Genomic DNA, 27,934 nt, shown 5'->3' with positions numbered 1-27,934 from the left:
CCAAATGTTTGCGGGGAGGGAGCAGGGTGGATTAATTCCAGCTGGGGAAGGAGATCAGTCTCCAGATACCTGCCATCCCTAATTACCAGCCACTCGAGTGCCTCAGTCTCCCCATGTGAGGTCTGGAGAAGGGGAGAACATCAGCTTATTGGGGGGGCTGCTGTGAGGTGCCGTTCATACATTTATTCCGCTGTTTATTTTTTTGGTTTCAGCCCCCATGCTGCTTTTCTTGCTCCCGGTTCCTGGAGCCTGCGAGCCCCCTGCGGATGGCTGAAAGCAAATCTGAATATTCAAATTGTTATCAGCTGCCCAGCAGAAGGGGCCGACTCGGCCCGCGCCGCCACTGGTACCCCGCTCCGGAGATTTTTTCCACACACTTCTCAAATCCCTCACTCCCTTCCTCCCAGCCACCCGGAGCGAACAACAGGGCCGAGATGCCCAGGAAGAGCAAAACAAGAGCTCCTTCCCCAAGCACACAGAGGTCCCAGAGGGCTCATGGCCAGGGTGGCAAAGGATGCTCGGACATGGCATGGGATGCTTGGGCATGGCACGGGATGCTTGGGCGCACCAGTCACGATGCTCCTTCCCGCCCCCCGCGGATGAAAAATGTAAAGCCGATTCAGCTAAAGACAATTGCAGCCACCGTTGTGCATAATTATCACTTTGTTGCCTGCGTGCTTGCTCCTCGGAGCGTGTAATAGCAGCCGCATCACGGCCCCACTGCCACGGTGCCGACATCAGCCCTTCGTGCTGATACCTGGCTTCTCAGGGACTGATTTATCCCAAATGGTGCTCAGCTGGCCAGCCCCACATGTGGGGATTGGGAATCCCTTCTGGCATCAGGAAGCCAAAACCAGCTGCATCCACTGTGCCAGCCCAGGGTAAGGGGGTTCTGGAAGCATTATCCCCGCTTTTTCACCCAACATCACACTGGCTTCATCATTCCTGCTCCCACCCATCCCTTGGGATCCCTCTGCCCTATAGCTCAGGTAACGTCTCCAAAACGGACAGCCTGCCTTTGTGAAGCAGCATCGCTCTGGTTTCCCTCACAGACACCTTGTAGGCAGGGGCAGAAAGCTGGGGAGTGCTTAATCTCTCTCCTTCTGGCATGTTTGCAAAGAAAGAAAAGTGCTAAGAGTTCAGCAGGGGTGGGGGGAGGAAGGAAAGCAAAAAAAAAAATTTAAATGCAATTAGTGCCTCTTTGTATGGCTTGGCTACCTTGCGCCTGGTTCTAGCTAGGCAGAGACAAGTAATGCTTAATCCTTCCTTTGAAAACATAAAGAGGGCTGTTCTCTCCACCTACTTCAAGGCATTTCATTCGAGTGCTCTGGATAGCCTCCCTCCACTGCCAGCTCAGTCTGCCAGCACCCACCGCTCGCCCCTAGCTCCCGCTGCTCGCAATGCATCCGCTGCTCGCCCTGCACCCCCTGCTTACCATGCGCCCACTGCTCGCCATGCACCCGCTGCTCACCCTGCACCTTGGCACGATGGCACCAAACCCTGATGCCTCTTTGACCATGGGCACTACTCCCCTGCATCCCACAGGATACCTGGAGAAAATCATTCCCTAGCCTCGTGCCACCCCAAGCCTTTCCCCTCATCTTCCACACACCATCAGCCTTCTCCCCTTGTCTGTCTGTCCATCCCAAATGTCAGACCTGCTCGCCCCCCCACCCCAGGAGCTGCCTTCCTTCCCCAGGTTATCTCCCGAATTCCACACACGCCTGCACAGACGGGATCAATCCGAGGCTGCCTCGCCTCCAGCTTATCTCTGCTCCAAATGATTGATTTTCCCTCTTTAAGGGTAATTTGCTGGTGAATTCCATGTATTGCAAAAACCCCTGTGAAATCTAATTCAGCCCGACTGGCAGCTGGCACTTTTGGGAGAGAATACTCGAGCGCCGTCAATTCCCCCCTACAATTCCTGGCTGTGTAGATCATATTTATAGTGCGTGTGCCTGTCATATGCATATATATGCTTGGGATGATTCATATATTGCACCTGCACACGCATGGGCACATACCGTATCCGTATGCAACTCCCTGATGCAGCTTTGTGCACCAAATATTGCGTATTCCCGTTGCCTGAATTTTCTTTTCTTTCTATTTTTCAATTCTCCGTCTATCTTCCTTAATATGCTTATTGTGGGGGAACTTTTTAAAAATTATTTTAAAATGTCAGACCATCATACTCTTGCTCTCCACGGTCTCTGCCCTTTTCCTCCTCTTCAATCGACCGTGGCAAGGAAAATCGAGTGAAAGCCATGGTGGGAGAGCTGGTTTCTCTGGCGTGCCACTTCTCTTAATATGCTCCTGTGGGCCTTGCAGTGATGCTGGCACTGCAAAACCTTGGGTGAAGGAAGCTAAAATAGGGATGCCCTGGACAAGAGGTGCTTGCAGAAGCCATGGCTGCAGCTGGACCTCTCCAAAAATCCCACCCCAAGTATTCAGCATGAATTTCATTTCTCCATCAGCAACTTCCCAGCTAAACTGGGTAACCCATGGTGTCAATCTGCTGTCGTGCACAGGATTTATTTGTCCCTGCCAATTTATCATGTGTGTGAGAGGAGAACCCAGCCCCTGTAGGAGAACACAGCCACACATCTCCCGGAGCATCCCGTCGAGCACAGCTCGGTATAAATGCTGGGAGACTCCCACAGATTTTCATAAACAGCTCTCAAACGGCTTTGGAAAGGTATTCAAGTGGCTTGCTCCCAAGCTGGCAGCCAGAGGAACTCAGCCGCACAGAGGTTAATGCTTTTTTCTTGGTTCACAGAGGCTGGCTCCAGAACCAAGCAAACCCTGTGCACTGCTTTCTCCCACGTTCAAGTGTTTTTGAAAAACCATGAGGAATGCAGAAAGCAGAGGGGAAAAGAAAAGCCTTGCTCAAGCCAGTGCTGAGCCGGGTGAACCAAAATCCTCCAGAAAGCAAGGGCTGAAGGTGGTGCACCAGAAGATAGACAGACCCAAACCCCACCATTTCAGTCCTCCACGTGGCCTTGGCCACAAAAAAAAAAAAAAAAAAAAAAAAAAACACACCTTGTTTAAGGCCCACAGTGCACTTGAAGGGCCAGACCACACAGCACCTCTTTCCCCAGCCCTACAGGACACGGTGAAACCTCCACTGACCATCTGGGGTGCAATGGAAGATGGGGTCCCCAAAGCCACCCATCACTGGGGGACACCAGGGCTCAGGCTCATCCAAGCGGGACCTCGACAAGGTGAAAGAAAGCTTAGGAGCTGAAGCAACAGCCTCAACATTTGGGATTGCTCTCCATGGACTTATTACATGGGCTGAGAGGCAGGAGACCATGCTCCTACAAAATGATCTTTCCCCAGAACCTAGCTCTGGTTTCATGCACTCCCTCCATCTGCTCTCATTTATTTACTTAGCCGCTCTCCCCAGGGACGTGCGTGTAGTTCTCCTCTTGTTCTCCTTTCTCCCCTGCTCAAATGAATCGTGTCATCTCCAGCATGAAGGTTGTGCTGGTGGAACAGCTTCTGTCAGCCACATCCTCCCTCACATCCCTACCTGAAGACCTTGGACCTTGCCATCCCATCCCTGCACCCACAGCTCCAGGCAGAGGGAGAGCCCACTGCCACCTTACTGAGCTCAAATCCAGTGCTTTATAAACCTCGCAGCTCTCACGAGCAGCTAGAGCATCCCAAATATCACCACCAGGCATCTAGCCTCCCTTTCTGAAATGCACAAAATCAAAAATCCCACCCAATTCTTTCGGGGAAATCACAGAAAGCCCAGGAAATTCACCAGGAGCCACAAGAATGAGTCTATTTTTCGCTCACCCTATTGGGAAAGCAAGGCTATTTTTTATTCTCCCATTTTAAAATTAGCCAGGCTGAGAGGCTGGAGTGAGTCCTCGAATGGGAGTGACTCCAGTAAAATGAGCTTTTAACCAGGAACGATGACAGATCCTTCATTCTTATGTGGCATAAACAGGAGCGTTGCAATGCCCTTCAAGCGCGGAGCTGCTGACATCTCTCGGAAGGCACGGCAGCAACTCTATTCACAAACTAACCTCAGCATCTGTCACAGCCACATCTTCTTTATTAGTAATTGACATTTTCAAGGAAAAAAAAAACACACAGTCTTTTCATCTGCCTAATAGCTCATCTGCACCTCTTCAGGCTGAGTTCACTACTCCTGGTGGGTGACATCATGTCACAAGTGCATTGTTAGTTATGTGTCATAGTTACTCCTTGTGAAAAAATGGGATTTCTGTGGGTTTTACAGGGCTCACCGGATCCCACACGGGGCTGGGGCAGAGCACGTCCATCACTTCAACCAGCAAAGGCCACCTCCGCCTTCCAGCCGCTAACGGTAATTTCCTGCTTCTTAGAAGATGCACATTTCCATCAACCCACTGGGATATTGTTATTATTTCTTTTTGGTTGGGGGGAAGATGTTTTGTTTTGTATTCCTCGCTGCTACTGCTTAATCTACCTGAATTGCCAGGAAAAGTCCCTTCGGGACTCAAAGGTCCCCTGGGAGCCCTGCAGAAAGTCTCCTCCCTTCCTAAAACAAGAAAAAAAAAAAAGGAAGCCTAGTGATGCCCGAGCAGCAGGCAAGGATCAGCATCATGCACAATCTTATTTTCTGGCTCTCAGTGGCCGTGCAAGCCTCACTGTAGGAAAGCCCACCCTGTGTCCGTGCTCTGGGGACCAAGCAGCAATAAGAGCTACAAAATATAGGATATGACCATGCACTTCATCACCAATGACCCCGCATCCCCCAAAAACCACAGCAGTTACAAAGGGGCCAGCTCACCTCATCCTTGTCCTGAACCTGGATGAAGAGGGGGAGAGCAAAGCCCACCTGGGCCAGCTCAGGGATGGCCACGCTGTACTCGGAGCTGTTGAACTCGGGCGCGTTGTCGTTGACGTCAATGACCAGGATGTTGAAGGTGGTGGTGACGGTGGCGTTGGAGGGCGTGCGGTCGTCGTTCAGCTCTGTGCCCTGCAGGGAGAGAAACCAACAGGGCAGTCAGGCTCTTTTTTCATGGGGCAAGTGACAGGACAAGACGAAATGGCCTCAGGTTGTGCCAAGGAGGTTTAGATTGGGCATTAGGAAGAATTTCTAATTCTTTATTGGCATTGGGACGGGCTGCCCAAGGGAGCGGTGGTGTCCCCATCCTGAGGGATATCCAAGAGATGTGTGGACGTGCCACTAAGGGAGGATGCCCACAGCAAGGTTAGGGTTGAGCCCACCACCTCCCACCAGGCACCCACAGCTCCTCTGGGAACCCAGGGCCATTTGGTCCTGCCACAGACCCAGGACCTCGAGGACTTTCCATGCTGCGGGTGATGACACAAGCGGATGGCATCACTACTGCTTCAGACGTGGTGCTTGCAAACCTGCTCCCTTCTACTAGCCCACAAACCAAGGGGAGATGCGATGGGGTAGAGTGCACTCCTATTTTATCCTCTGCCTCCTCCCAAGGTGCAGGCTAACCACCAAAGTACTACTAAAAGCGCAGAAACTAGGGCACCAGAGGAAAACAAGATTAAGACCTTAAAATAGGTTTGGCACCACGTGTCTTAACACGGGGCTGAGTCACAACCCCGTATCGCACCTCTATCTCATGGGGGGCTTGAATTTTGCTTTCTCCAAAGGCAAGGAGAGCAGATTTTCTTGCAAGGCTTGCAAAGAGCCTTTTCCAGCAGGGTCCCTCCTCTCGTCCTTGGGCTCATTACTATTCTCCACTCCTGCACAGCCTAGTAGAACAGGCTGATCCCACGAGGAGCCACCCAGCTGGATGCTCGCCGCATGTTGCAGGGCGAGGGAACATCGGGGGGAAGGGGCTGGCAATTTTCGGGGGTCATGAGAAGTTTGTGGGGAGGGAAAAGGAAACCCGCCAGCGCAGTGTGATCTAGCTGGAAGCCTGGCAGCGTGCAGGCAGGAAAATGGGCAAGCTTTCAGGTTCGCAAACCTTTCCAAGGCTAAACAGATAGTTTTGTTCCTATTAAATACAGACAACGTATGTATGATGTTGTTTTTCCCCCCCTCTTGATTTCTACTGAATTCAAACTATAAATCTCCAAACCAAGAGGTACCAGGGATGGATGCAGGTCTCTTCCCCATGCAGAAAACCCCACGGTATGACTTACACCTGAGATCAAGAAGGAGAATTTCTTGTCCCTTTGCCCATACCAAAGCCCAGCACTTTCCACGGCAAGCAGGCTGCTGCCCTCTCAATCAATGACCCTTCCTGCACTGCTGATTTCTCCCCACCTCGGCCCAGCCCAATCTATACTCCTAAATGCGTTTCCGACCAGCTGCCCAGTTTGGTATTGATTTCAATTAAAGGACTGCGAGCGGAGCCAGGTGCCATGCTCAGGTGGGGCTGGGAAAGCGTGCTCCGGTGCGTTTGCTTGGCGAGGCAACTTCTGGCAGCTCTCCCTCCGTGGATACAACGGCAGGAGGATCTAGTTGGAGGCCAGGTCTAGTTGGAGGCCAAATACCAGAACTGGCCCTATGTACCCATATGGAGGCAACTACGTGTGGGGCCATGGTGCGAGGTGCGCTAAGCATCCTGCTTCACTCGGCCAGGGAACATAAGCTCACAGCCGTGGATCCCCACCATGGCCCAGAGGGACGTGTCCCCAGCAGGGAGCCCTCCCACTCTGCCGTGAGGCTATCTCCCGGACCTCACCTTCACCGTGAGGATGAACCCGGCACTGTAGAAGGGGTTCTCTCGGTCCAGCGGCCCATTCAGGGTCAGCGCTCCGCTGATGTAGTCCAGCGCGAAGATGCTGTTGGTGTTGCCTGACAAAAAAGAAGGGGCAGCATGAGTAGAGGCACGGCGAGGACACAGGCATCTTCCCCTGCCAGCCTCCACGTGCGACCAGGCCTTGTGCTCGGGCTCTGCAAACCCTGCCTGTTATCTCAATGTGCTTTAAAATCGGTGGCCCTCTCCTCCCCTAACCTGCCCCAGCTCTGGAAGTGGTGTTTTCCATTTAGCTGTATGTGCCCGGGAGAGTGCTGAAGCATGAACTACAGGCACTCACTCTATGTTCTTGCTTTTCAGCAGATGTGTTTTTCCCCCCACAGCTGCCTCATTCTCCTCTGTCTGAGCCAAATTTGGCCTCTGTGCTGGTCCTTACACGCACACAGGGTGCCTCCAGCGAGCATCCTGCCTACCTCCTCCTCTGGAATTAGACACCGAGGCAGGATTAAGATGACACCTGAGCCTCTCAGCCAGCAGATGCTGAAAAGATGAATGTCCTGCACCGGGGATGCCCTTGCGACAGTCCCCAGAGAACAAAAGCAAGCAGTTGGTGGCTGCAGCCTGGGACATCCGATGCCAGCCCGACACAGTATCGGGGGCAGCTGCTAAATTAGTGATGGGCAAGGCATAGGGTCACCTGCACTGCTGCCTCTCCTCCTCGGCCCCTGCCTCTTCTCATCCTGACTTCCCACCCTTGCTCTGGGATTTACGGCCAATTACTGACATTTTTCCCCACACCTGGTTTGAAGGACGCCCTGTGAGATGTACTGAGTTGTGCCACAAAGCATTTCAATGCTCGGGGTTGCCATGTTGCCATGGTAAATGTTACGTACTGGGGCAATTGTGCCACTATCCCCCTAATATAAAGCGTAATAAAAATATGTTTTCAATCACAAAATACTATGAACTCAGAGACCAGAGTGTTCGAGTAGAAACAGGTCAACGGGGCACGGATTGGATGCAAAGGGCTCAATGCAGTGCCAAGCTGCACCCTAAAAATTGTTCTATGTTTCGCAGTCACTTCTGGGGGCTAGAGGAATAAAGCAGGGACCCACACACCCTCCCGGGCTGCACATCAGAGACCCCAAGGACCACTCGGAGGGAAGATCCACATCTGGTGCCCTCCGGGGCTCCTTTCTGCTGGCTGGAGAATCGCTGCCTTTGCAAATGAGCCTGGGAAGGGAAAGGGGTGGCTCCAGCCTCGTCACTCCGAGGACGTTCCTAATTTCCCCTACAATGCCTCTCCAAGCAGCCTTTCGTTATGCCTTGGGCCGAAGTGCTTGCACTGCCGCCGAACAATGCGCCTTCCCCAGAGGCATCTGCAAAAATCTCTCTAATCATCCTCACATTTCTTCCCTTTTCTCCCAACGGCAAGAAAAAAGAGGGAGAAAAAAGAGGCAATTTCGCCTTCCACTCCCCCCAGAGCCTCTCTTCTCTCCCCACCCTTCGGTCCCTGCAGAATTTCTCCCTCTCTCCATCAGCTTTCCACCGGCCTCACTGGTCAGACCCGTGGGGACAGGACCCCTCCAACACCATGTCCGATGGGTTTTGTAGCAGCACTACAAGACGAAGGACACGGAGAGGATTTGCAGCTGAGCCGAGCCCCCCAGCTAATCCTGTTTGTCGGATGACACAGGATGGTGCGGGCCTTCCCTTTCCAAAGGGGAAAAGAAAAAAAAAAACACAACAGAAAAAAGGAAAGAAAAGACAAGACACTGACATCTCCTCCTTCCTCCCTACTTTTTTGGTCTTCGAGCATCATCCGAACCCACAGGGGGATGCAAACATTGCTGGTCCCAGCCCGACTGGGGAAGCAGCTCTGCCCATGCCGGCGAGCATCCTGCTCACAGCGGATGACTTTCATGAGCTGCCAAAGGGGAACCCATCACACACCTCGTGCCGGGTAATTTATTAATCCAAATGTGCTCCGTCAGGGCTCCTCGGCACTGAAATAGATGCTGTTGGATGTGGTTCAGAGAGTCAGCAACAGACACAGTTATCATCGTATAAATAGGCCGTCAGCTGCTGTGACCACCGCGCTGCTCTTCACCTTGAGGTTTTGCCCCCGTGCGACAGGCTGGAAAGTGCCCCAGGCTTAAATTCAAAGCTCTGATCCCCCTCCTGAAGCCTGTAGGAGATGTGGCCAGGTATCAGAGAGATGCTCGAAGCCCACAGATATTTAAGGCCCCTGCTTTGAGAGTAACCCTTCATATTAGGGGATGCTGAAGCTTGGACCACAACCATCACTCCTCTAAAGGACACAGAAAACAGAGGAGCACCATTCCCACCCCTTTGCCAGCCTATTTCTGCCTGAATCCACCCCATGTCCGCCTCCTGGATGAGGTGAGGCTTGTACATGTTGGTTTTGCTCATTCCTGCAAACAGATGAGCCAACAAATGCAGAGGATGTGTCCCAGTAAGCAGGGAGCAGGAAGCAGTGCATATCCCCAGAAAGAAGCCGCTCTGAATCATCCAGCGTTGCCATCTCAGAGCAGTCACACACAGCTGAAGGATGCAAATAAAATGCAAGAAAATATATATTTGCACCTTCTTAGCAGCTACCCTGCCCGTGCTGGATTTACAGGTCCCCAAAACACCTCTTTGCTCTCCGGCGCAGCAGGCAGAGGAACCAGAACACGAAAGCAGCATGTTGTGACGCGCCCAGGAACAACTCTGAATCAGCTTTTAACATAAAAACCACACGGTCAGGCTCAACACCTGCCAGAAAACCTTCCACACTAGCAAACATCTCAGGAGCCCTTGTTTTCTCTAGCTCTGACACAGCTAGAGACAGGTTCATCCTTTCCCACTGCTTGCCGACACTTTGCCTATACATTAAATCCCAGGTAGGAAAAGTCCCAGCAATTAAACACAAACTACTTCTTATATTTCCCCATAAATGGGGATGTATAGTTTTAATTTCCAGAGGCCATTTGCTGGGGGAACCACCTGCCAAGCAGACAAACCATTCCCCCTGCTGCCTTGTCGTTATCCCTGGCTTGCCACAGAGCCAATGGGGTGATGAAACCCAAGGGTACGGCCGCAGCCACCACCTCCTCCTTGTGCTATCTCATCCCCTGCCATCGGCAGGGTGGAAAAACAGCCTGTGATGAATAACTCAGCGCCAGGCACTTTCCCACCCATCAGCATGTCCTCCTACAGAGATGAGTGCCCTTAAATCTGGCTGGAAGGCGCTCCCAGCAGCTGTGATTTACGAGGACACCGACACCCCAGCGGCTCACCCAGAGATCCCAATGTGGGGAAAAGCCAGCATGACACAGACCAAGAATTTGGGAATATTAAAATTAGAGGGTTGTATTTCCAAGGATGCTCCCCGAAGTCATGTTTAAGGGATGTCCTCAATCAGAGCTTCATGCTGCCCTTTGGAAAGGAAGGCATATGGACATGTGAAGTCTGATTTAGTATAAAATATCTTGTTTAGTATAGTATAAAATATCTTACTCCTTAGCAGCAAGAACAGAAGAAAGCCCGAGCACTGTTAGCTTCAGACACACCGCCCCTCTTGCTTTTGTAACTCACACTTCTGTTCTATCGTGCAAATAATTATTTTTAATTCACGCTTCCCTCGGGATGCGCCAGCTTTAGGAGGAGAACGCTTCACCAGCAACTGAACCAGCCTCCTAGAAAAGCCAATTTTTTGGGAAAAAAAAAAACCTGCTCTGAGGGTTTCTGAGGAGCCCTGAGCACCAGCTGCCCACAGCTGCCTTTTCTCACCTGCAGGAGCTCCCAAGCCCCATAGAAGATTTGTGGATTGCCTTTGTGCCCATCCATCACCACACCAGACATTTGGCATTGCCTTTCCTTTGGCTTAACCCCTATGATGCCCACTGATGACAAAACCCATTTGATCCATGATAAAAATCCTGCTTTTAAGGAGCCCGGGCAGTTTATCAGCAGCTGCATTTTGCCTTTTGAGGAGCCTGTGGTGCCCTGCACACCTGAGGCCGTCGCTCTCCCATCACCTTCTGGTGCCTGCGTGCCACCAGGAAAATCAATCTGCTTCAAGCGGAGAGCTCCCCGAAATGAAAAGCCTTATCTAGAGCAAGTCGTGGTGTACAAGTCACCCTCCTCGCCTGGGACGTGAAGGATGAGGAGGCAGAGTGCCCGGCACAGAGGCTATCTCCGTAAATCTGCCAAAAAGGAGCCATGGATTACTGCACGGGATTAATGATCTGTCCTTCACACAGAGCCCCAACCTCAGCATCCGAGCATCGCCGACCTCGTGGAGCAGCTGGGAGCGAGCAGGGCAGCATGGGGCTTTCTTTTCCAAACCACTTTTTCATTGCAGTGCCCCCACTCCTTGCAAAAACAGAGTTAAAAAGCATTTTTTTTCCAGGGGCTGAAACACTCCTCAGGCCAGGAGGGAGGGGGAGAAACAGCCAAAGGGGGGTTACGAATAAGCAATGGACATAACTCCCCAAGCCACCCCGTGGACAACTAGCCAGAGCTGTGCTGCTGCCTGATTTCAGGCTTAACAGCCTTGTAAGCTGGCGGCGTGAAGTTAGATCTCCGGCCTTGTTTTATGTGGTTATGGTTAATCTTTTAGTTTTATTGTTTTGCTGTCAGGGGAGGACCTTGTGCCTGGGGATGGCTGTATAAATAAGAGCTTCTGCACTACATCCCGAGGCACAGCTACAGCTGAGCAGGACCACAGCAGTGCCAAATTAATTTCCATATCCCGCCTCCAAATCACACCGCTGCCCGCTCCGAAGGAATGATGAACATCTGGGTCACTTCGCGCCTCTCCCTCTGCTGTATATCCAAGATGGATGCTAAAATTTGGGTAGCAATGCCTGAACCCTGTGCCCTGGGCTTGGGAAGGGGCAGTGGGCATCCCCCTGCCTTGATCCCCTGTCCCAGTGACACCTCCCCTCATCAGTGCCAGCTCTAATTACCCGCTCTTGCTTACGGTCTGTTTCTAATTTAATTTGCATCCCGCTTCCCATATGTTAGACCACTATTTTTTTTTTTTGCAAAATTGCCATAAAAATCTACCAGCTCAGGCACGAAATCTGCTCGCTGACCTTTCCCATCGTGATCGAGGATAACGACAAATTAATTAGGCTTTACCTGCCTGCCAAAAACTCACGTGCTTTGGGTGAGCAGGATTTTGGAGTTGTGCTAGCAGCCGCTTCCCACGGGTGGGCTGTGGGGTAACATCTTTCTTGAGCAAAAAGCAGGTTGTGGAAATTATAAGAGAACATGCCAAGCAGAGGCAGGGTGCATTCACATATTTACTGGCTTTAGAAAAATAAGGTTTTTTTTTTTTTGCTGTGAGCTAAATATAGGGTGATGTCCTGCTCTGGCTGGGGAGGAGGCAGGAAAGATGCTCATGCCAAGGGGCGATGGCTCCCAACCAGTTCTGAAAACTCTCTGCAAAGCTTGTGGTGTCGGCTTGGGGAAAAGAGAAGTCAGCCACTGCAAAGCAGCCTGGTGGCTTTGATGTGCTCTGCACGATGCTCTGATACGGGAGCTGCCCCCCGCCAGGCGGCAGCAGGGCAGGATTAAGCCCTTGGTGTCCGCGAGCAGAGCAGGGCACCTGTCTGTCTGTCTGTACCCCCTAGCAAAGAAATCTCAGGGCTATTCCATGGGAAAGCGAGGGAGAAGCATAAAAATAAGAATGGAAAAGGGTTTGGATCGGTTTAAAAAAAAAAAAAAAAAGCCCCTGCTGCACTTTGCCCACCAATACACGTGAGCTGGGGGAACCTCTCGTTTAATTCCTGCTGGGGCACATTAGAATAAATTGTAGAGAGAATTAGAGGAATAAATAATCCTTGCATCTTCAAAGCCAGGCTGACCTGGATGCTTGCAGTCAGGATCAATGGGCTTGAAAGCCCGGGTGAGATCACCTTGACCCCCGGGGTTGATTAAAAGAGCATTCGGAGCGGCCAGGCTCTGCGGGAGCAATAGGGGAAATTATTTCCACACCCACAGCCACCAGCCAGCAGGCACTGCCACCACAGCTTGCTGTAAGGATTTCCCCCCAAAATCAATGCCCACACCTCCTGGGAAGGGCCCCCAGGGCTTAAGGGCAGCCACCACAAGGTGTCAAGCCTGTAAATGGTTGTGTTCTCCTGCTGATGACCACCACCACACCAACACCACCATGTCCCGTGCCGTGTCCCACCAGGACTCACCAGACACAATGGTGTAGCCGATGCCACGGGGACGGCCCTTGTCCTGGTCGACTGCTGTTATCATCCGCACCGTGGTGCCCTGCGGGGACAGGAGAGGGGTGTTAGAGCCCCCATGGCATCCTTTGGTGGCACCGGGCCAAGTCCGATGGGTCCCACCAAGCAGGCTGGGATCGGCCATGCGCCAGGGCCGGGGGACGTGGGGACAGATGAGAAGGGTTTGAAGCATGGCAGGGACAGCCACCAGGACTCCGTCGAGGCACAGCCACTCGCCGCCGGGAGCTCAGCAGTGGAAATCAGAGAAGGAGGTGGGAGTGAAGCATTAGCAAAGACACGGCGAGCTAAAGGAGCTGCAAAGGTTTAATTGAAGGCAATAAGGAGGAGAAGGATGGACATTGAGAACAGGGGATTGCCCACAGGCAGGGGACTCTGCAAGCTCATCCTCCATCCTGCTCATAGCCCAGCACTAAGGTACTTGAGGCCCCCACAAGACAGCGAGGACCACAAGAGTGACCCAAGGTCCTTGTTCAGCTCTTAAAATACAAATATCACACACTCCTGTCAGCTCCAGAAGCTGTGCGTCCCCCGCCGCACTGCAGCGAGCCCATGTGAATACAAACACAGGCACATGCACATAATTAATGGAGTGTGAAAAAATTTACAACTCAGCTGTTGTTGTTTTCATTGGTTTATTAAACAGTGGGAAAAGAAGCAATCTTTTTTTTTTTTCTTCCTTGCCCTCAAAGAAAATGTCAGCGGAGGTGTTTGCATGGCTAATGAGGGAGCACGGCGGGCGGCAGCGCTGCATTTGCCCCGCACTCCTTCAGCTGGAGGCCAAAGGGAGAGGTGCTACAGAAGCATCACCGGTGCAGAACAGGGACTTGCCACGTCCCTGGCTTTTAGGGCAGGCAGGTCAGTCCCTTCCCTGATCTCCAAGGGCATTTCAATAGGCTCTTTAAGCAAAACCCTGCGGTTAGCCCAGAACATGCACCGTAAATCCCAGGGCACTGGCCTTTGGGCAGCGCTCGGCTGGTGAGGCTCAGCAGCCTCTGGAGAACCTCTACATCACGGACAGGAATTGTCCGTTCCAAAAGAGCATGAAGAAAGGGGAAAGCAAGCAGATGGGGAGCCCCACGGTGTGCAAAGGCACCTGGCTGCTCCAACAGCTCACTCATCGCCCACCGACAGAGCACAAGATGCTAAGGGCACACACAAATGGGGATGGAAGAGGAAGATCCCAGCTTCCAGGAAGCATCCCCACCATGTTTAGGATCTGTCTGGACCCTCTGGAGTAGCAGCAGGACAGGCAGAATGGGTATCCACCGAGCCGGCAGCAGTTACCGGTTTTATGGCCAGTAGGAACAACCGATGCAGAGAGCCACAGAGCGTGGTCAATGGAAGGGGGATTCCCTTTCAGAATAAGATGGAATGAGACAGAGAGAAAAAAAGATGCAAAATTTGATGCTACCCACAGGCTATAGACATTTCTTAGTGCCTGTGATGATCACAAAGGGCCTTGCCCACCACCAGCAGAAATAACCAAACAGAGAGACCAGAAATGGGAAAACACACAAAACCAAGCCCAACCCTTGGCTAAAGCCATCACACGACGGCAAAGATTGACCTCTCACCAGCCACATCTCAATTTCCAATTCCTCTTCCAAAAATCCCACCAGACCACAATGCTATTCCTTGCACTACTTAGTTCTTGCCATGGCAAGGGGGGGGAGAAGCTGCACCCTACATTGGAGGGGACCATCCGACCACCTTGAGCAAAACATCTGGCAAAAAAAAGGGATTTCCATGAGGATGGAAATCCCAAGCTGTCTTCCAGCACCAGGAACTCTGCCTGGGGCTCACCCCAGGGATTTGTGGTGTGAACCCATGGCCCTCAAAAACTCCCAAATGCTCCTGGCACTTCTTAAAGCAATGAAAAGACTTGGGTGGTGGGTATAAACTGGAGCAGAATAACTCTCCCTCTAGGGAAGGAGGGAGAAGATTTAGAAAAGTAATAACTTGGAAGAGTCTATGCTTAAAAGAAAGCAAAGAAAATAAAGAATGGCACATTATCCAAACAAAGTTTGAGGGTTTTTTTGAAGAGGGGCAGGGGTAAATCAATCCTTTTTTAATAAAACCCTGAGCTTTTAATAAAGTGTTCACACTGATGGACTAGAAATATTGTAAGAAAGAATTAACTTGGAGCTATTGAGACTCTAGGGCAAAAATAGCACTGATTTTACATTATTTCTTTAACCCAAGGAGTTTTTGGAGGGGAGGGGGTGGTGCTGAAGAACTAAAACTGTTTTAATGATATTTTACATGGATCTATACCATGCTATTGCAAGGGAACACACCTGCTGATCTCAGGACCGAGCGCCAGCGGGGTTTGCCCCCCCCCCGTGCCTTTGCATGGCTCCCTGTGGGATAAAGCAGGCTTCCAGGGGCCTCAGCTCCTCTCTTAGCATGTGGATTTCACCTCTTTCACCCCAAACTGAAGCTGTGATGGTGCCTGGACCTCACATCAGACCGTCAGCACCTCTCCTCCAGCCCCTACTAACTTATCTGGAGAGCATCGGGGATGCTATCTGGCCTGCGAACAGCGTGATGATGGGCACCCAAAAAGACTCCAAGGATGAAGAAACACATCAACACCTTGGGTGCCCTGGGAGAGATGTCCGAGGCAGGCTGGGATGATAACCAGTGCCAAGGAAGAAGACACAACACCTCCAGGGACAGCAAAACCTCTCCCCACTGCGTTCCCTTCCTTTGCCCGACAAGACGAGTCTTTCTTCTTGGTGTCCAAATAAATGTGAGCCCAAAACGCTTCCAGTTGTGCTACCAGATCCTGGTCTGCCAAAAAATCACGGCACTCCTCTCCCCTCTCTACCCGTTGCAAGATTAGGGACTTGAAAGGCACGGCGCAGCACCGGGAGGAGCCGGCGGAGGGGGGGAGAGCGCCTCAGAAAGCTGCCACGGCAGATTTGGAGGCAAAAATCCTATTTCTCACTTCTTAATTCCAGTCAATTCCAGTCAAAGGGCTGATAGAGATCTGTTTGCAGTAATTTGCTGCAGTTTATCCACTCTTTTCACCTTCTATCGGCTCTTCACTGACGGGCTGGCTGACATGCTGTTGCTCGAGTGAGGAAATTAAAATTTGATGCAATAATCCCAAATAAGAAGGATTTTATTAGGTAATGTATACACTTTAGATTAGGTATTCTCGCCCGATACATTGATAGAGGAGCACAGACACACTGTGCGCCACAGATAAAAGGGGAGAGCGGTGGCAAGCGGGCGCGTGGGGGAAGCCTGAGCCATCTCCGGGGCTGGGGCTGGCAGGAGATGGCCTCAGCACACCAAATGTCCCCCACAAACCCCTTAAACTGGGTGCACGGAAGCCCTGTTTCGGGCAGAAGCTGGCCGAGCCTTAACACCTTGACCCAAACCTGCCGTTATCCTTCCCAAAGCCAAGCAGGCTCCCGCGGGTGGTAAGGCAGAGCGCAGGAGGAGGTTTCCCGTGGAGAGATTTGCCATTGGAGAGCCCCTGTACTAAACCCTAAGCAGAAGACAAGCTCATCTTGTGAGATTCCTCCCCTGAAGGACAGGACTTTGGGGCTGAACCAAATCCTTTGGAGAGGATTGCTTGGTGCAAGCTGCACTCATCACCCCCTTCCCATGGGAACAAAGGCCACGAGATGGACCCAAACGCTGCTTTTCACCTTCTTCTGCTTGGCTTTGTTCCTTTTTATCCTACCTCGATGTCTTTGGAGATGTCACACAGGGCCAAGAGGAACTGGGTGGGCTAGCAGGGCTTCATTCATTTCCCATCTTGGCTTACACAGCGATTATTTGCTGTTTTGCCTACTGTACACCAGGTCACTCCATGACAGTGATGCAATCTATAATTTTTTGACACCTGTGGGACTTCCATTTCTACAATTTCATCTACATTTTCTTCCCCCCCCAAGTTAAGAGTGATCTGAGTAGTGCTTTTTTTTCCCTTGTGTCTTATACAGCCCACCACAGAAATACTCCTTAATCTCAACAGCGCTGAACCTCATGAAAGTAATTCATGAAGCCATTTTCTGGCCATCTTTGGGCTAGCAGACGGGTAATGTGCTGCCTGACCGTGGGATTTGTGACAGGAGGACTTAGCCCTATTGATCCGGCACACTCGGAGCAGTCAGAGACAGAATTTTGCTCCAAAGTGAATAAAAAGGCATAAAGAAACGAGACTTTGCCACTGCAAGAAGTGAGCCATAAGGTGTTCCAGACCTAGCATGACTGAGGTGTTGTGGGATGGAGAAGCACCATTCTAGGACAGAATGTTTTTCAATCCATGTACAAAAATATTTGCCCTACGGGTGAAGCTGGGGAGGTGGATTTGGCTGCCTTGGGCTGGTGCTTGGGGTGAAGTGAGCAGAAGCTGTCCCCCGTGCTCCCCGTAGGAGGAAGGCGCTGCTGCGTTTGGGGATGGGGAGACATTTCCACGAACAGCAAGTCTGCTGACAAACCCAGTTTCAGAAGGATTGAAATGATTGGATCAATTTAGCAAAACCTGGGGGAAAAGACTCAAAATGCTGAAATGGCTGATCACTCTGGCATTTTCAAAACTGCCTCGTTTCAGGAACATTTATGTTTTTCTTCAAGTTTTCTATTAGGAATGGCATGCGTGGATGCTGTAGGGGAGAAAGGGGGTGAGCGTGTGCTAAGAACAACATAAATCCTTCCTAAAATTTCTGAAAAAATGTTTTAAGAAAATATTTTCCTTCTGTTTCAGGCTTCCTATACCTCCTGACTGAGGCTCCCTTTTTAAAAAGCACAACATATATTGGATTTAACTTGAAACACGTCATTTTAGAAAGAAAAAGGCTTGCCTCTATCAAGATGCCATTTGAACCTAGCCCTTGGCTCTTGACTTGTCTCCCCAGCAATACAAAGCCCTGACGGGAGTACGGATGAATTTCCCTGCGAAGAGGAGGTTTTCCTCCAGCAGCTTTGGGATCCTTCGTGCTTTCTGTCCTACAGCCTGCCCCGACCCCCTTGGCATGTCAGCGTGAAGCGGCAGCCCTTACCGGAGGCGAGTTCTCGTAGATGTTCGTGCTGTAGGGCAGGTTGATGAAGATGGGGTCCATGTCCTGAACATCCGTGATGGTGATTGCCAGGTTGGCCAGAGTGGATAGTGGCTTGTTCTTATCTTGGTCCTTGAAAAGCAAGGGCAGGAAAGGGTTTTTATCAGAAAAAAATAGAATTATTCAACGGCATAAAGGCTCTCAGTTGTAGTTGGTCAAAATCTATGAGTAGCCCAGGTAATCACCTCTTTTTCAAGCTACCTGCTGGAATTATCATCCACTATACCTCCCTCTGAGCTGGAATACAACATGCATTTCTTTCCAGCATTTCCCCTTTTAATATACAGTGAGTGCCAGTTTGATTGTCATCGTGCTTTGGGTGGAAAACAAGCAACGTTTTGTTCAACACCTACTTGAAAACAGAAATTCCCTCCCATTGCAGCTACAGCCTAGTCTCAGGCGTGGTGGCAGGTGGACCCTCATCCCTGCACCCCCTCAGAAGTAGCAGGAGCAGCCAAAATATCGTGGCAAAAAGCCCCAGACCCACCAGGGCTGACGCCTTTGCACGCCTGGTTCTCCACAGCAAAGCCCACCAGCATCATTGCGTCTTCTGGAGAAAGGCTGCTAGAGGCTTCTTGGGGCAGTGCCCCACTCTTGCTGTTGGCTCATCCCATGGGTGCTCAAAAGCCGCCCTGACATCCTCAGCCCTTTGCTAGAAGGGCAGGAGCAGAGCAGACAAGGCACAAAGGGAAGGAAATAAATCTCTCCTGACCCCCTAATCAAGCACGGTGGTGAAAGGCGACCATTAGAGGTTACCGCACACTTCTGCAAAATGGCTCTGAACAGCGCCAAGGACTGATTGCCAGAAGATTAATGTTAATTTAAACCGTATTCAACAACACAGCTTGTACATTATCCTCTTAACCTGCAGGCCTCAGCGTTTATGGCCTGGATTGATGCTTATTTCTGACTCGCACTCTGCTGTTATCATTATCAGGTTGAAGTCTTTCGTTTCTTCAGATAATGTTTTTTTCCCTCCCCTTCACCTCTTAAATTTTGGTTAAAGCATTACAGATAGCACAGAAAAGCAAGCGCGTTGCACGTTTCCCCATCTAGCCTCTCCCACATTGCCCTTTCCATCTCCTTCTGCCCTTGCTGCCTCCAGCCCCGGCACCGCACAGCTCCTGCCTCGCACCAAGGCTCCACAGCTCTTCCTACAGCCCTCACCCAACCCCAACCCCACCAAACAAGGTCCCCATGCTCTTCTCCAGGCAAGCAGGATGCTGCATTTGCCCATCCCCTTCTAGCTCTAGAGGGCTGGATGGAGCTGGGTGGACGGAGGCAGCATCCTTGTGTCCTTAAGGCAACCAGAATCAGAGACATGGAAGAAGGGCCCATTTCCATTGGTATTTGTATTTCTTTTCTTACTACATCCACAAGTCCAGGTCTGGTGTGACACCTAACAATGGAGCTGGACTACCATGAAAAGGCCAACTGATAGACACAGGATGATCTAGAGGTGGGGACATCAACTCAGCTTCGTTGGCTTATGGAAGAGGAAGGTGAGAGCCTACGTGACCAATATGCCTATGTGATGTCACTGGCAAAGCACTGCAGGATGTGAGGCATTCACCAGTTTTTCAGGCAAACTCCATCAGATTGTTAGACTGGAAGCAGTGGTGAGACAGTTAACTTCAGAGGATTTGATGTGTCTCAGCAGTGGAGGCAATGAAACATCGCAGTGTTTACCGGGGGGAGATGGAGGACTCGCTGCTGGAGCACTTAAAATAAAGTGAGATACGTTTCAGGGAAAAATAAGCTTTGGGGGGAAATTTCCACGGCCCTAAACATGCAGGAATGGGGCTGAAAGGTTGAGGTGTTTGCCCCCGGCCCCGCAGTCTGTGCGTACCCAACCTCCATGGCCGCAAAAACCAAAGAAGCCCTGCGCAGCTCTCCACCTCCTCGTGACATTTGTGGCTCTGCAGCAAGACAATGATCTTGATCGAATCACATGCTTCAAGAGCTCCAGCCAGCTGCCTGGAGGGGGCAGGAAGGGTTTTCCCCCCCTCCTGTACACACAGTGGATCAGATATACTGCAGGGCTGAATCTCACCTGTCTCGGTTGCATCTGAGATGGGAACAGAGCTGCTGCACAGAGCATCTTGCCTGGTGCACCTTATTTATTCCCTCCCTACAGACCTACAGGAATGGGAAGGTTCCCATTTGTGGTGGGGCATGAACTTGCCATTGTGGCCATGTGGGAAAGCCTCTCCTGGTATTGACTAATTAGGGTCTTGGTTTCTCCACCCCTGCCCAACAAAATCTGCACTCTTGAGGTCTGAACTCAGCTATTGCTGAGCAAGACTCGGCAGATTTCGTATAGGTGAATCCAGCCATAATAAACCAGGATGCTAAGGAATGGGACCAGTGGACTTAATGGGCTCTCCTGGCTCTAGATGCTATGCCAAATCCTTGCTTTTCAGTGTTATAAATCACAGAATCGTTCTGGTTGGAAAAGACCTTCAAGGTCATAGAGTCCAAAGTGCTGCTGGAGAGGAGCAGCTGTGCTCCAGGAACTGCCCAACGCATTGCAACAATGTCCTTCTAGGTGGAAAATGCTCAGAGTTGCAGGCAGCTTGGCCACTGATGACCATCAATGCTCTGCACCTTGCCCTGCGATGCTGCAGCTACCCCCAAAATGCCCATATCAGCTCCCCTATTCCCATACCACCACTGAATCCACCCAGCATTGATAGTTTACAGGAAAACTGGATGTCCACAAGACGACAGGGCAACAAAGCGAGTTAGCAGTGGCTCCATCCCTCCAGAAAAACACGAGCAGGAGCAGACTCACCGTCGCGTTGACCTGGAGCTGGTACGCCTGCGTCACCTCGTAGTCCAGTTCCCGGATGACCGACACGATGCCGCGGCCGCTGTCGATGGCGAAGAAGCTGGAAGGAGGCTGGAAGGAGTACAGCACGCTGCCCCCCGCCCCCTGGTCCGGATCCGTGGCATTCACGATGAAAATTGGAGTGCCCACCGGAGTATTCTGGGAACAAAATTTAAAGCCATGCACCAGCATATTTCCCCATCAGACGCACGTCAGCAATTTCTGTTGCCCACCAGAACCGATATCCAGAGACCCAAGCTGTATTTTTAGAACGTTTCTAAGTTATACAGCTGTTTCCTTTATTACAGGATTGCGGCAGCTATAATAGTTGTTGCATGCTTATAATCATAGTTATACAGCTGTGGTCAAGATGGCACTCTATCACAAGCCCTTATTTTCCCAGACATCACAACTTTCCAGAAAAAACTACTCACTCTTTACTGAAACTTGTTTTCTGCCCAAAGGCACTTTTATTTTCAGTGCCAATTTACTCGCCGCTTTCACCGTAAGGCATTAAATATAGAAGAGCACACACACACGCACACCAAATGCATTAAATGCAACACAGAACTTTACATAAAACTCAACATTGGAGTTTCCACAGCAACTACAACCTGGCCCGATTAATGCAGGCATTAACAGTTAAATCGTCATAAATCTGTAACTAATCTACATGCATAAAATATGCAGCTGAGTGCACAAAATCAGCAACGGCAAGTGCAGTTTGGCACTTCTTATTGTTTAACTTCGCAGCGGGGAGAACAATTATCCATTTTTGGTGGAACAGCTGCATGTTCCTATGCAAATCCTAAACTCGTGTATTTGCCTCGCTGCGAGGGCAGAGGCAGGGCTGGCGAGCAAAAAGGCTGTGCTGGGGGGGACGTGGGCTGCAGGGGGGCACAGGTTAGGGCCATGCGTGCGTTTGCAAGATAAATGCAGCCCCGGCAAATTAGCCCTGCTCAGCCCGAGGGGAAGCATCAGGAACTGCTGGCGAGTAGGGAGGGAGAGGAGCAGACCCAGCCCTCGGGTTTCATCGCCTTGAACAAAACATCAGAAACGAGCTGCAGCATCCGAGTGGTGCTCAGGGTGGGCACATCCAGCAACAGGATTTGCTGTGAGCTCAGTCAAAGCACAAGGAACAGGGAGCCCTCAGCACACCTTTGTGAGCAGAGGCTCCAGAAGCCACCCTGGATGCACGCCATGACCCCGCACACGTCCCTGACACCTCCTGCCCACTGTCACCTCTTGCGAGGTGTGAGAGGCTGCAGCTCCCACCTCGACTTTTTATTTCTGTGCTTTATTTATTTATTTTTTCCTTCCTCTAAATCAAACTGCTAAAAGCAGCCTTGCAGGGTACGGCCCAGGGATTATTTTTTAAAGCACGTTCAACTTTTTTTTTTTGTGATCAACAATCATAAAAGCATAAAAGATCCAGCCAAAAGGGACCTCAAAAGAAAAACCCGTCCCCTCGCTACACCTAAATCATTTCCATCCTTAAAGCCTTCCAGCGACAGAGACATCACAGCCTCCCCAGCTGACTTATCCCAGTAGTTTGCTACCCTTTGCCTTACGACTACTCGCTTTTTGTCACGCTTAACCCAGATCTGCCCCGCAAGCCCTGGCCTCGTGCTGTGCATGCCATGTCTTAAACCTGGCTTGTGTGTTCACGGAGTTTGGAGGGCTCAGGAGGCGTGCTAGGGTGGAGGAGCCCTTTGTGGGGGGCTTTTGCTTATGGGGCAACCCCAGAACACCTCCTCGGGTAGCACTAGGTATCCCCACAAGCTCCTCTTTTGGGCTATCCCAAGCCACCATGCAGCCTCAGAGCATCCTGCAGCCCTGCTCAGCACCTCCATCCATCCATCCAAACATCCATCCATGGTTCCTGCCAGGATCAGCACCGCAGATTACCCGCTCACAGAGCTGGGTTGCACCGAGGTCTGGGATGTAGTGTCCCCAGGAAGAATAATATTCATAAGGATAAAGCCAGGCTCGATGAATATGTTTCCTCTTTTTAAGTGCCCCCAGCCACTCCTTTTAACATGCAAATCCGCTCTGGTCACTCTGATTAGAGGAGAGCTTGATTTCCCCGGCATTGTATTGCAGACAATAGCCCGGGAGCAGGCTTAGAAGAGTTCATCATCTCCTTGCCTGAAGCGGCCGCGTCCTTCCAAGGGAGACGCTTTCTGGGGGGACAAGGAGGTGACAAATCCCGGTGACACCGCCTGAGCTCCGACGTGGCCATAGCTTTATTTTTATCCCCTTTTTACAGCTTTGCTGCTCAGGTCCCTCCATCAGCCAGGAGAGCAAATCCCATACAAACAGGGGGTCAAGCCCTAGATGAAGACCTCCTGCCCCTATAAAGGTCCCATGGGCAGCGTGTGCCCATTCAGGACACCGTAAGGACTAGGGGATGTCTCACACCATCTGCCTTCAAAGCTGCGGAAAGGCATCTTATTCCTCTTGCTGTTTTTGGGTCAAGCAGGCTCAAGCTATTGCTCAGCAGGAGGCTGACATCTTATTTTTCAGAAGACGCAGCCCATCATCCGAACAATAGAGCAAAACATCTGTATTGACATCGCTGGCTCGCTTTTGGGGTCGGAGCACAAAGAACAGGCAGAGTGCAGGGCCCAGGGCGATGCGATGGGCACACCGAGCATCGGGGCTGCTCGGGCTGGGCCGTGTTTCTGCTTTCTGAGCATTTGGGCCATTTGTGGGGCTCTTCTGAGCATCCCTCCTGGCCGTTCCTCCTCAACGATGCTTATGTTTAATTCACTGAGAGGCAGAAATAGCAAAATCTGTCTTCTGTCCAGAAGAATGGAAATGCAGACAGACAGGAGCCTACAACATCTTGTGGCAAACAGGTGAGCTTCCTACATAAGCCCCCCATTTTAATTTTTTTTTCCCATTTTTAAGGCTTTTCTCTCACTCTGGCAGCCAGTGGTGAAACTTCCCACAGGAGAAAAAAAAAAAAAAACGAAGAGATGACAAAATCATGTCATATCATTAAATCTTTGTTACGACGCCAGCAGATGTGAGATAAAAATAACCATGCAGACAGATGCCTCCTGCAGAGGAAGAGGAGGGCAAAGGGGAGTGGGTCCCGCTTCGGACTGCTCCAGCACCACATCCTTCACCCAGGGAGGATCCACGGTGTGCGAGGCCACTTTTGCCTCATGGTTTTTCCCTAAGGAAATTTTCACCATGGTGAAAATCCCATAGGAAGAGGCTCAAGCCCCCTGAGGCCCCTTCTCGAGCATCTGGCCACGTGCAGGACCTCCACACGACCTCCCAGGGCAAAGTCACCCAGCAGAAGCCGGTGGAGGCGATTAGGATGCGGCTGCGTGCACGCCGGACCAATGCAAATAATGTGTGAAAACGGCAGGCAATCTGGCCGAGCAGCTGTCTGAAGGTCGATGGGATGCCAGGAGGCAACGTGAGCGGACGGGGGGCATGAGGGATCCAGTGCTGTGCTCTCCATATCAGCCCCAAAACCATCTCTCCGGCCCTATATTGGGTCTACTCTTTTTTTTTTTTTTTCCCCTGCTGACCACTCCTGTTAGGAGATGCTTGGCTGCTCATGCTACCCCTCAGGTCAGCCTATTACCCTTAAATATATCCCTGCTGCCATTTCAGCAGCTCAGCTCCCTCTCCCCATAGCAGACTGAAGTCTCCTGCTCCAAAAATCCCAGTGCTGGAGCCAAAGGCTCCCAACACCGATGCTCTCCCATTCCTGGGCAGGAGGCAGCAGGGATGCTCGGTGCCTCTTGCCCGAGGCAAAGCAGCCCAGAGGCAATGAAACCCCAGTTCCCAGGCCCCTTCTGCAGGCTCTGCCACGAGTTGAAGCCAGCCCTGGCCCACGGGTTTGCTTTCCCCCGGCCGCCAGCACGGGCCTCGCCAGCTCACGCGGATGCGCGCGGGCTTCCAATTCCCTTGTTCGTTATTACGCTTTTAATTACATTTATTAATTGCATTACTGCTAGTCTGAGCCAAGCAATTTCCAATTTCAAAATTTGATTTTAAAACCTGATAATTTCCCTTCTTCTTCTTTTTTTTTGGATTGAAATTCACCCCACCTTTCAATCAGCTCTCGTTAATATGTATCCCTTGCCGCTCTCTCTATTAAGTGACCTCCCTCATTATCGACTGACACTGGCAAGCGGCCACCACAGAGCTATAATTCAATTGAGGGGCTTTTGAAAACACCATAAACACAGCTGGAAGAAGACGCAGCGTCGGAGCCGGGGACTGAATTACCGGCTTGGCCCACCGTGCGCGGGGCTGGGAGCGCTGCTTCTCAGCAGACGAATTCAAGGCAGGGAAAGCGAGGTGCTTCCCCCGAGGACCACCCTGGGAAGCCACAGATGACACCCAGGGAAGTGTTGGGTGACAGCCCCGTGCAAACCCAATCTCAAAATACTGCTGGTGTTGTGCCTGTAAGGAGGCAAGGCAGCGTGAGCATGGACCTGGACGTCTGCAAGCAGAGCATCCGCGGCGACATTTGCTGCCTGGAACTGCCTTGCACATCAGCAGGCAGGCATGTTTGGCCCCAAGGGACCTCTGTGCATGGAAATGAACCCCAGGTAGCTCCCCATCAGGTTAATAAATCACCTCCTCGTGCCCTTTTCCCCATCCCCTCCGGTATCGTCCCTTTTCCCCTCCCTCCACGTGAAGCACCAGCGAGCAACGAGAGCCAAGCAGCTCAGCCCACGGCCACGCAACACCTTCCTCCTCGGCTATGTGCAGCCAGGGACGACACCAGAGAAGGCACACGGATGCACATTCACACGCTGGGTGCTCCGGAGGCATAGGATGCTTTCCTCCCGGAGAACAATTTGGGTTGGGAAGGAGCAAATTTGGCTGGGAAGGAACCAGAGCCACGCACATCTTCTCTAAGCCATATGGCTGCACTCCGTGGCATTGATTAATGCACGGAATAATTCTGAATCAATGCAGTGAGCTAGCACATTGCCCTCCAAGCACAATTATAAACAAGGAATATCATCGGGCCAAGTGTATTCGCAGCAGAGCCCTGCCGGGAAAGTGAAGGTCTTTGCCCATTATTTGCCATTTTCCCCAGTCATCTGGAAGAGGGCTGGGAGATGGTGAGGGACGAAGGGCACAAGCAATTGAGATGGAAAAGCTGCATTTCTCTTACTTTTCCATCCATTATTGAGGAGGTAGGCAAAAACAAAACAAAGCTGGGAGGAGACAACCGATGGGAGCCCAACGAGACATTTGAAACATCAAAGGAAAACACCAAAAACAACCAAAACCCTAACGACAGGACAGCAGCGCCGCTGCTTCCACTTGATATTAATTGGGTGACACTTTCTTTTAATGGTACATTAATTAACGTGGAACATCATCGGAAGCCCACGACACCCGCATTAATACAAATGAATTCATTAGCATCGGTGTTATTACTGGAAACGACAAATAAATCTGTAACAGTGGGGCCCTTCAAATAATAGCCACGAATCATTAGGTATTGCATTCATTTGTAGAGCATACCACAAACACATCCACGAGGTCTGCAGGCACTTATCTGCTCTCAGTCTCCTCTCCATCTGCTCCTCCCAGGCCCTCAGAGGGGTCCCAGCCACTTTCCTCCCTCCCTCTTGTGCCCCGAGGAGAATCCAGTCTCCAGCCCAGCTGGCCGAGGAGGAATTGGGACATCCCTTCTCCACCAAGACTTCTCACCGTCTCCTCCTGCCCCTCCTGCTCGGATGGAAACCTGCCCGCTTTGCCATCTCCATTATTTATTTATTTATTTGGCACCAGATTAAAAGTTTTAAAGTCGATCCCAAAGACGAGCACGCTGCTGGTGCTCCAGGGATGCCAGACCTAACCCTAAACCCATCACACTACTATGCCCAGGAGATGGGGGTGAGCTAAACAGTTCCTACATCAGGTGGACTTAGGGAATGGCATCAGCACGCTGTGCTGAGATGTTCAAAAGCCCTGCCGCTGGAGCAGAGAGCCTCGCACCTGCTCCCCTGGTTTTAAAACCACCTCCTCCAGCCTTTACTGAAGAGCTGGCCCCAAATGAGCAGGTACCCGTGCCAAGTGGCTGTTCCTGCTGCAGGCACACCAAGCAGCCCTGCACGGCTCGCTGTCACCTCACGGAGCGCAGGTGTCACTGTGGGACCGGTGACATCTTTCTCCTATTTCTTCCCGAAAACCTTTTCTGGGTCAAAAACAGACCTTGCCAAAAAGCACTGGGTGCACCCGTGGCTTTCCACACAAGTAGGGCTCTGGGTTTGTCGCTGACACACAAGTGTCTCCCTGCCCGCAGAAAACCTTGGTGGATAAACGTGAACACAAGCATGTAATTATAACACCGTAGCGCAGTGACGCTACATTAACCATAATCTGAAATTGTTAATGTGCTTCAGTGAGACCTCCAGAGGGTATCCTTGAAGGCCAGGGGAACAGCATGGGCATTGCAAGCCGTCTCCCAAATCCTCCTGGCCTCCTGTGCCACCTCCATCGGTGTCAGTGCAGGAAGCAACTCCCTGAACATGGGGATGCTGCCCCAGAGGGATAATGCAGGTGGAAAATGAGGGGCAAGAGACAGAAAAAATGCTGGGTTTTTTACCCTTTTCTAGAAATACATGGATAACTTCTTCCTTTTCCTCTCTCAGCTCAGCGCATCTTTTTTCAGGCAGGGGAAATGACAGCAGCTCTGCCAGCATCCTCGCCAGCTCCAAGCAACCTGCGCAGCCTAAACCCCTGGCATTCCCTTAAAAACATAAACACCAAAAAGAAAAAAAAAAAAAACAAAAAAAAAACCAACAACCCTCCCCCCTTTGGACGCTGATTACAGCAGCTCGCCTCCTGCTGATTACAGCTGATGGTCCTGGCTGGTTTTTGCCCCTCCAGACCAGACCATCTATTACTGTGGGTCTGGATTTTTAAGGTTTGTTTCTGACTGCTCTTCTTTTCTTTATCTTATTTTTTTCCAGCTCGGCTAGTGGGTTTATTTTGCGCTCGGGCTCTTTCCTACCCTGTCTGGATGTGCTGATGGATTTCAGCGCTTGCCAGGATCCAGCAAAACCAGGCTCACCGGGT

General features: G+C 51.2%; 1 protein-coding gene across 1 annotated transcript in view; it reads right to left on the bottom strand.

Annotated features, from left to right (window-relative positions):
• The window catches only part of CDH23 (cadherin related 23), a 131,489-nt gene that overhangs the window by 51,016 nt on the left and 52,539 nt on the right, over window positions 1-27,934 (bottom strand). The window contains exons 8-12 of the mRNA XM_035537012.2: window positions 20,828-21,022; window positions 17,977-18,105; window positions 12,905-12,983; window positions 6,672-6,784; window positions 4,787-4,975 (exon numbers count right to left, since the gene is read on the bottom strand). Coding sequence (XP_035392905.2) covers window positions 4,787-4,975; window positions 6,672-6,784; window positions 12,905-12,983; window positions 17,977-18,105; window positions 20,828-21,022 — 705 coding nt within the window. The remainder of the gene's footprint in view (window positions 1-4,786; window positions 4,976-6,671; window positions 6,785-12,904; window positions 12,984-17,976; window positions 18,106-20,827; window positions 21,023-27,934) is intronic.

Source organism: Cygnus atratus, chromosome 7, assembly GCF_013377495.2.
Source record: "Cygnus atratus isolate AKBS03 ecotype Queensland, Australia chromosome 7, CAtr_DNAZoo_HiC_assembly, whole genome shotgun sequence".
In the NCBI taxonomy this organism is placed as follows: Eukaryota; Metazoa; Chordata; class Aves; order Anseriformes; family Anatidae; genus Cygnus; species Cygnus atratus.
This window is presented reverse-complemented; position numbering and strand designations above follow the sequence as displayed.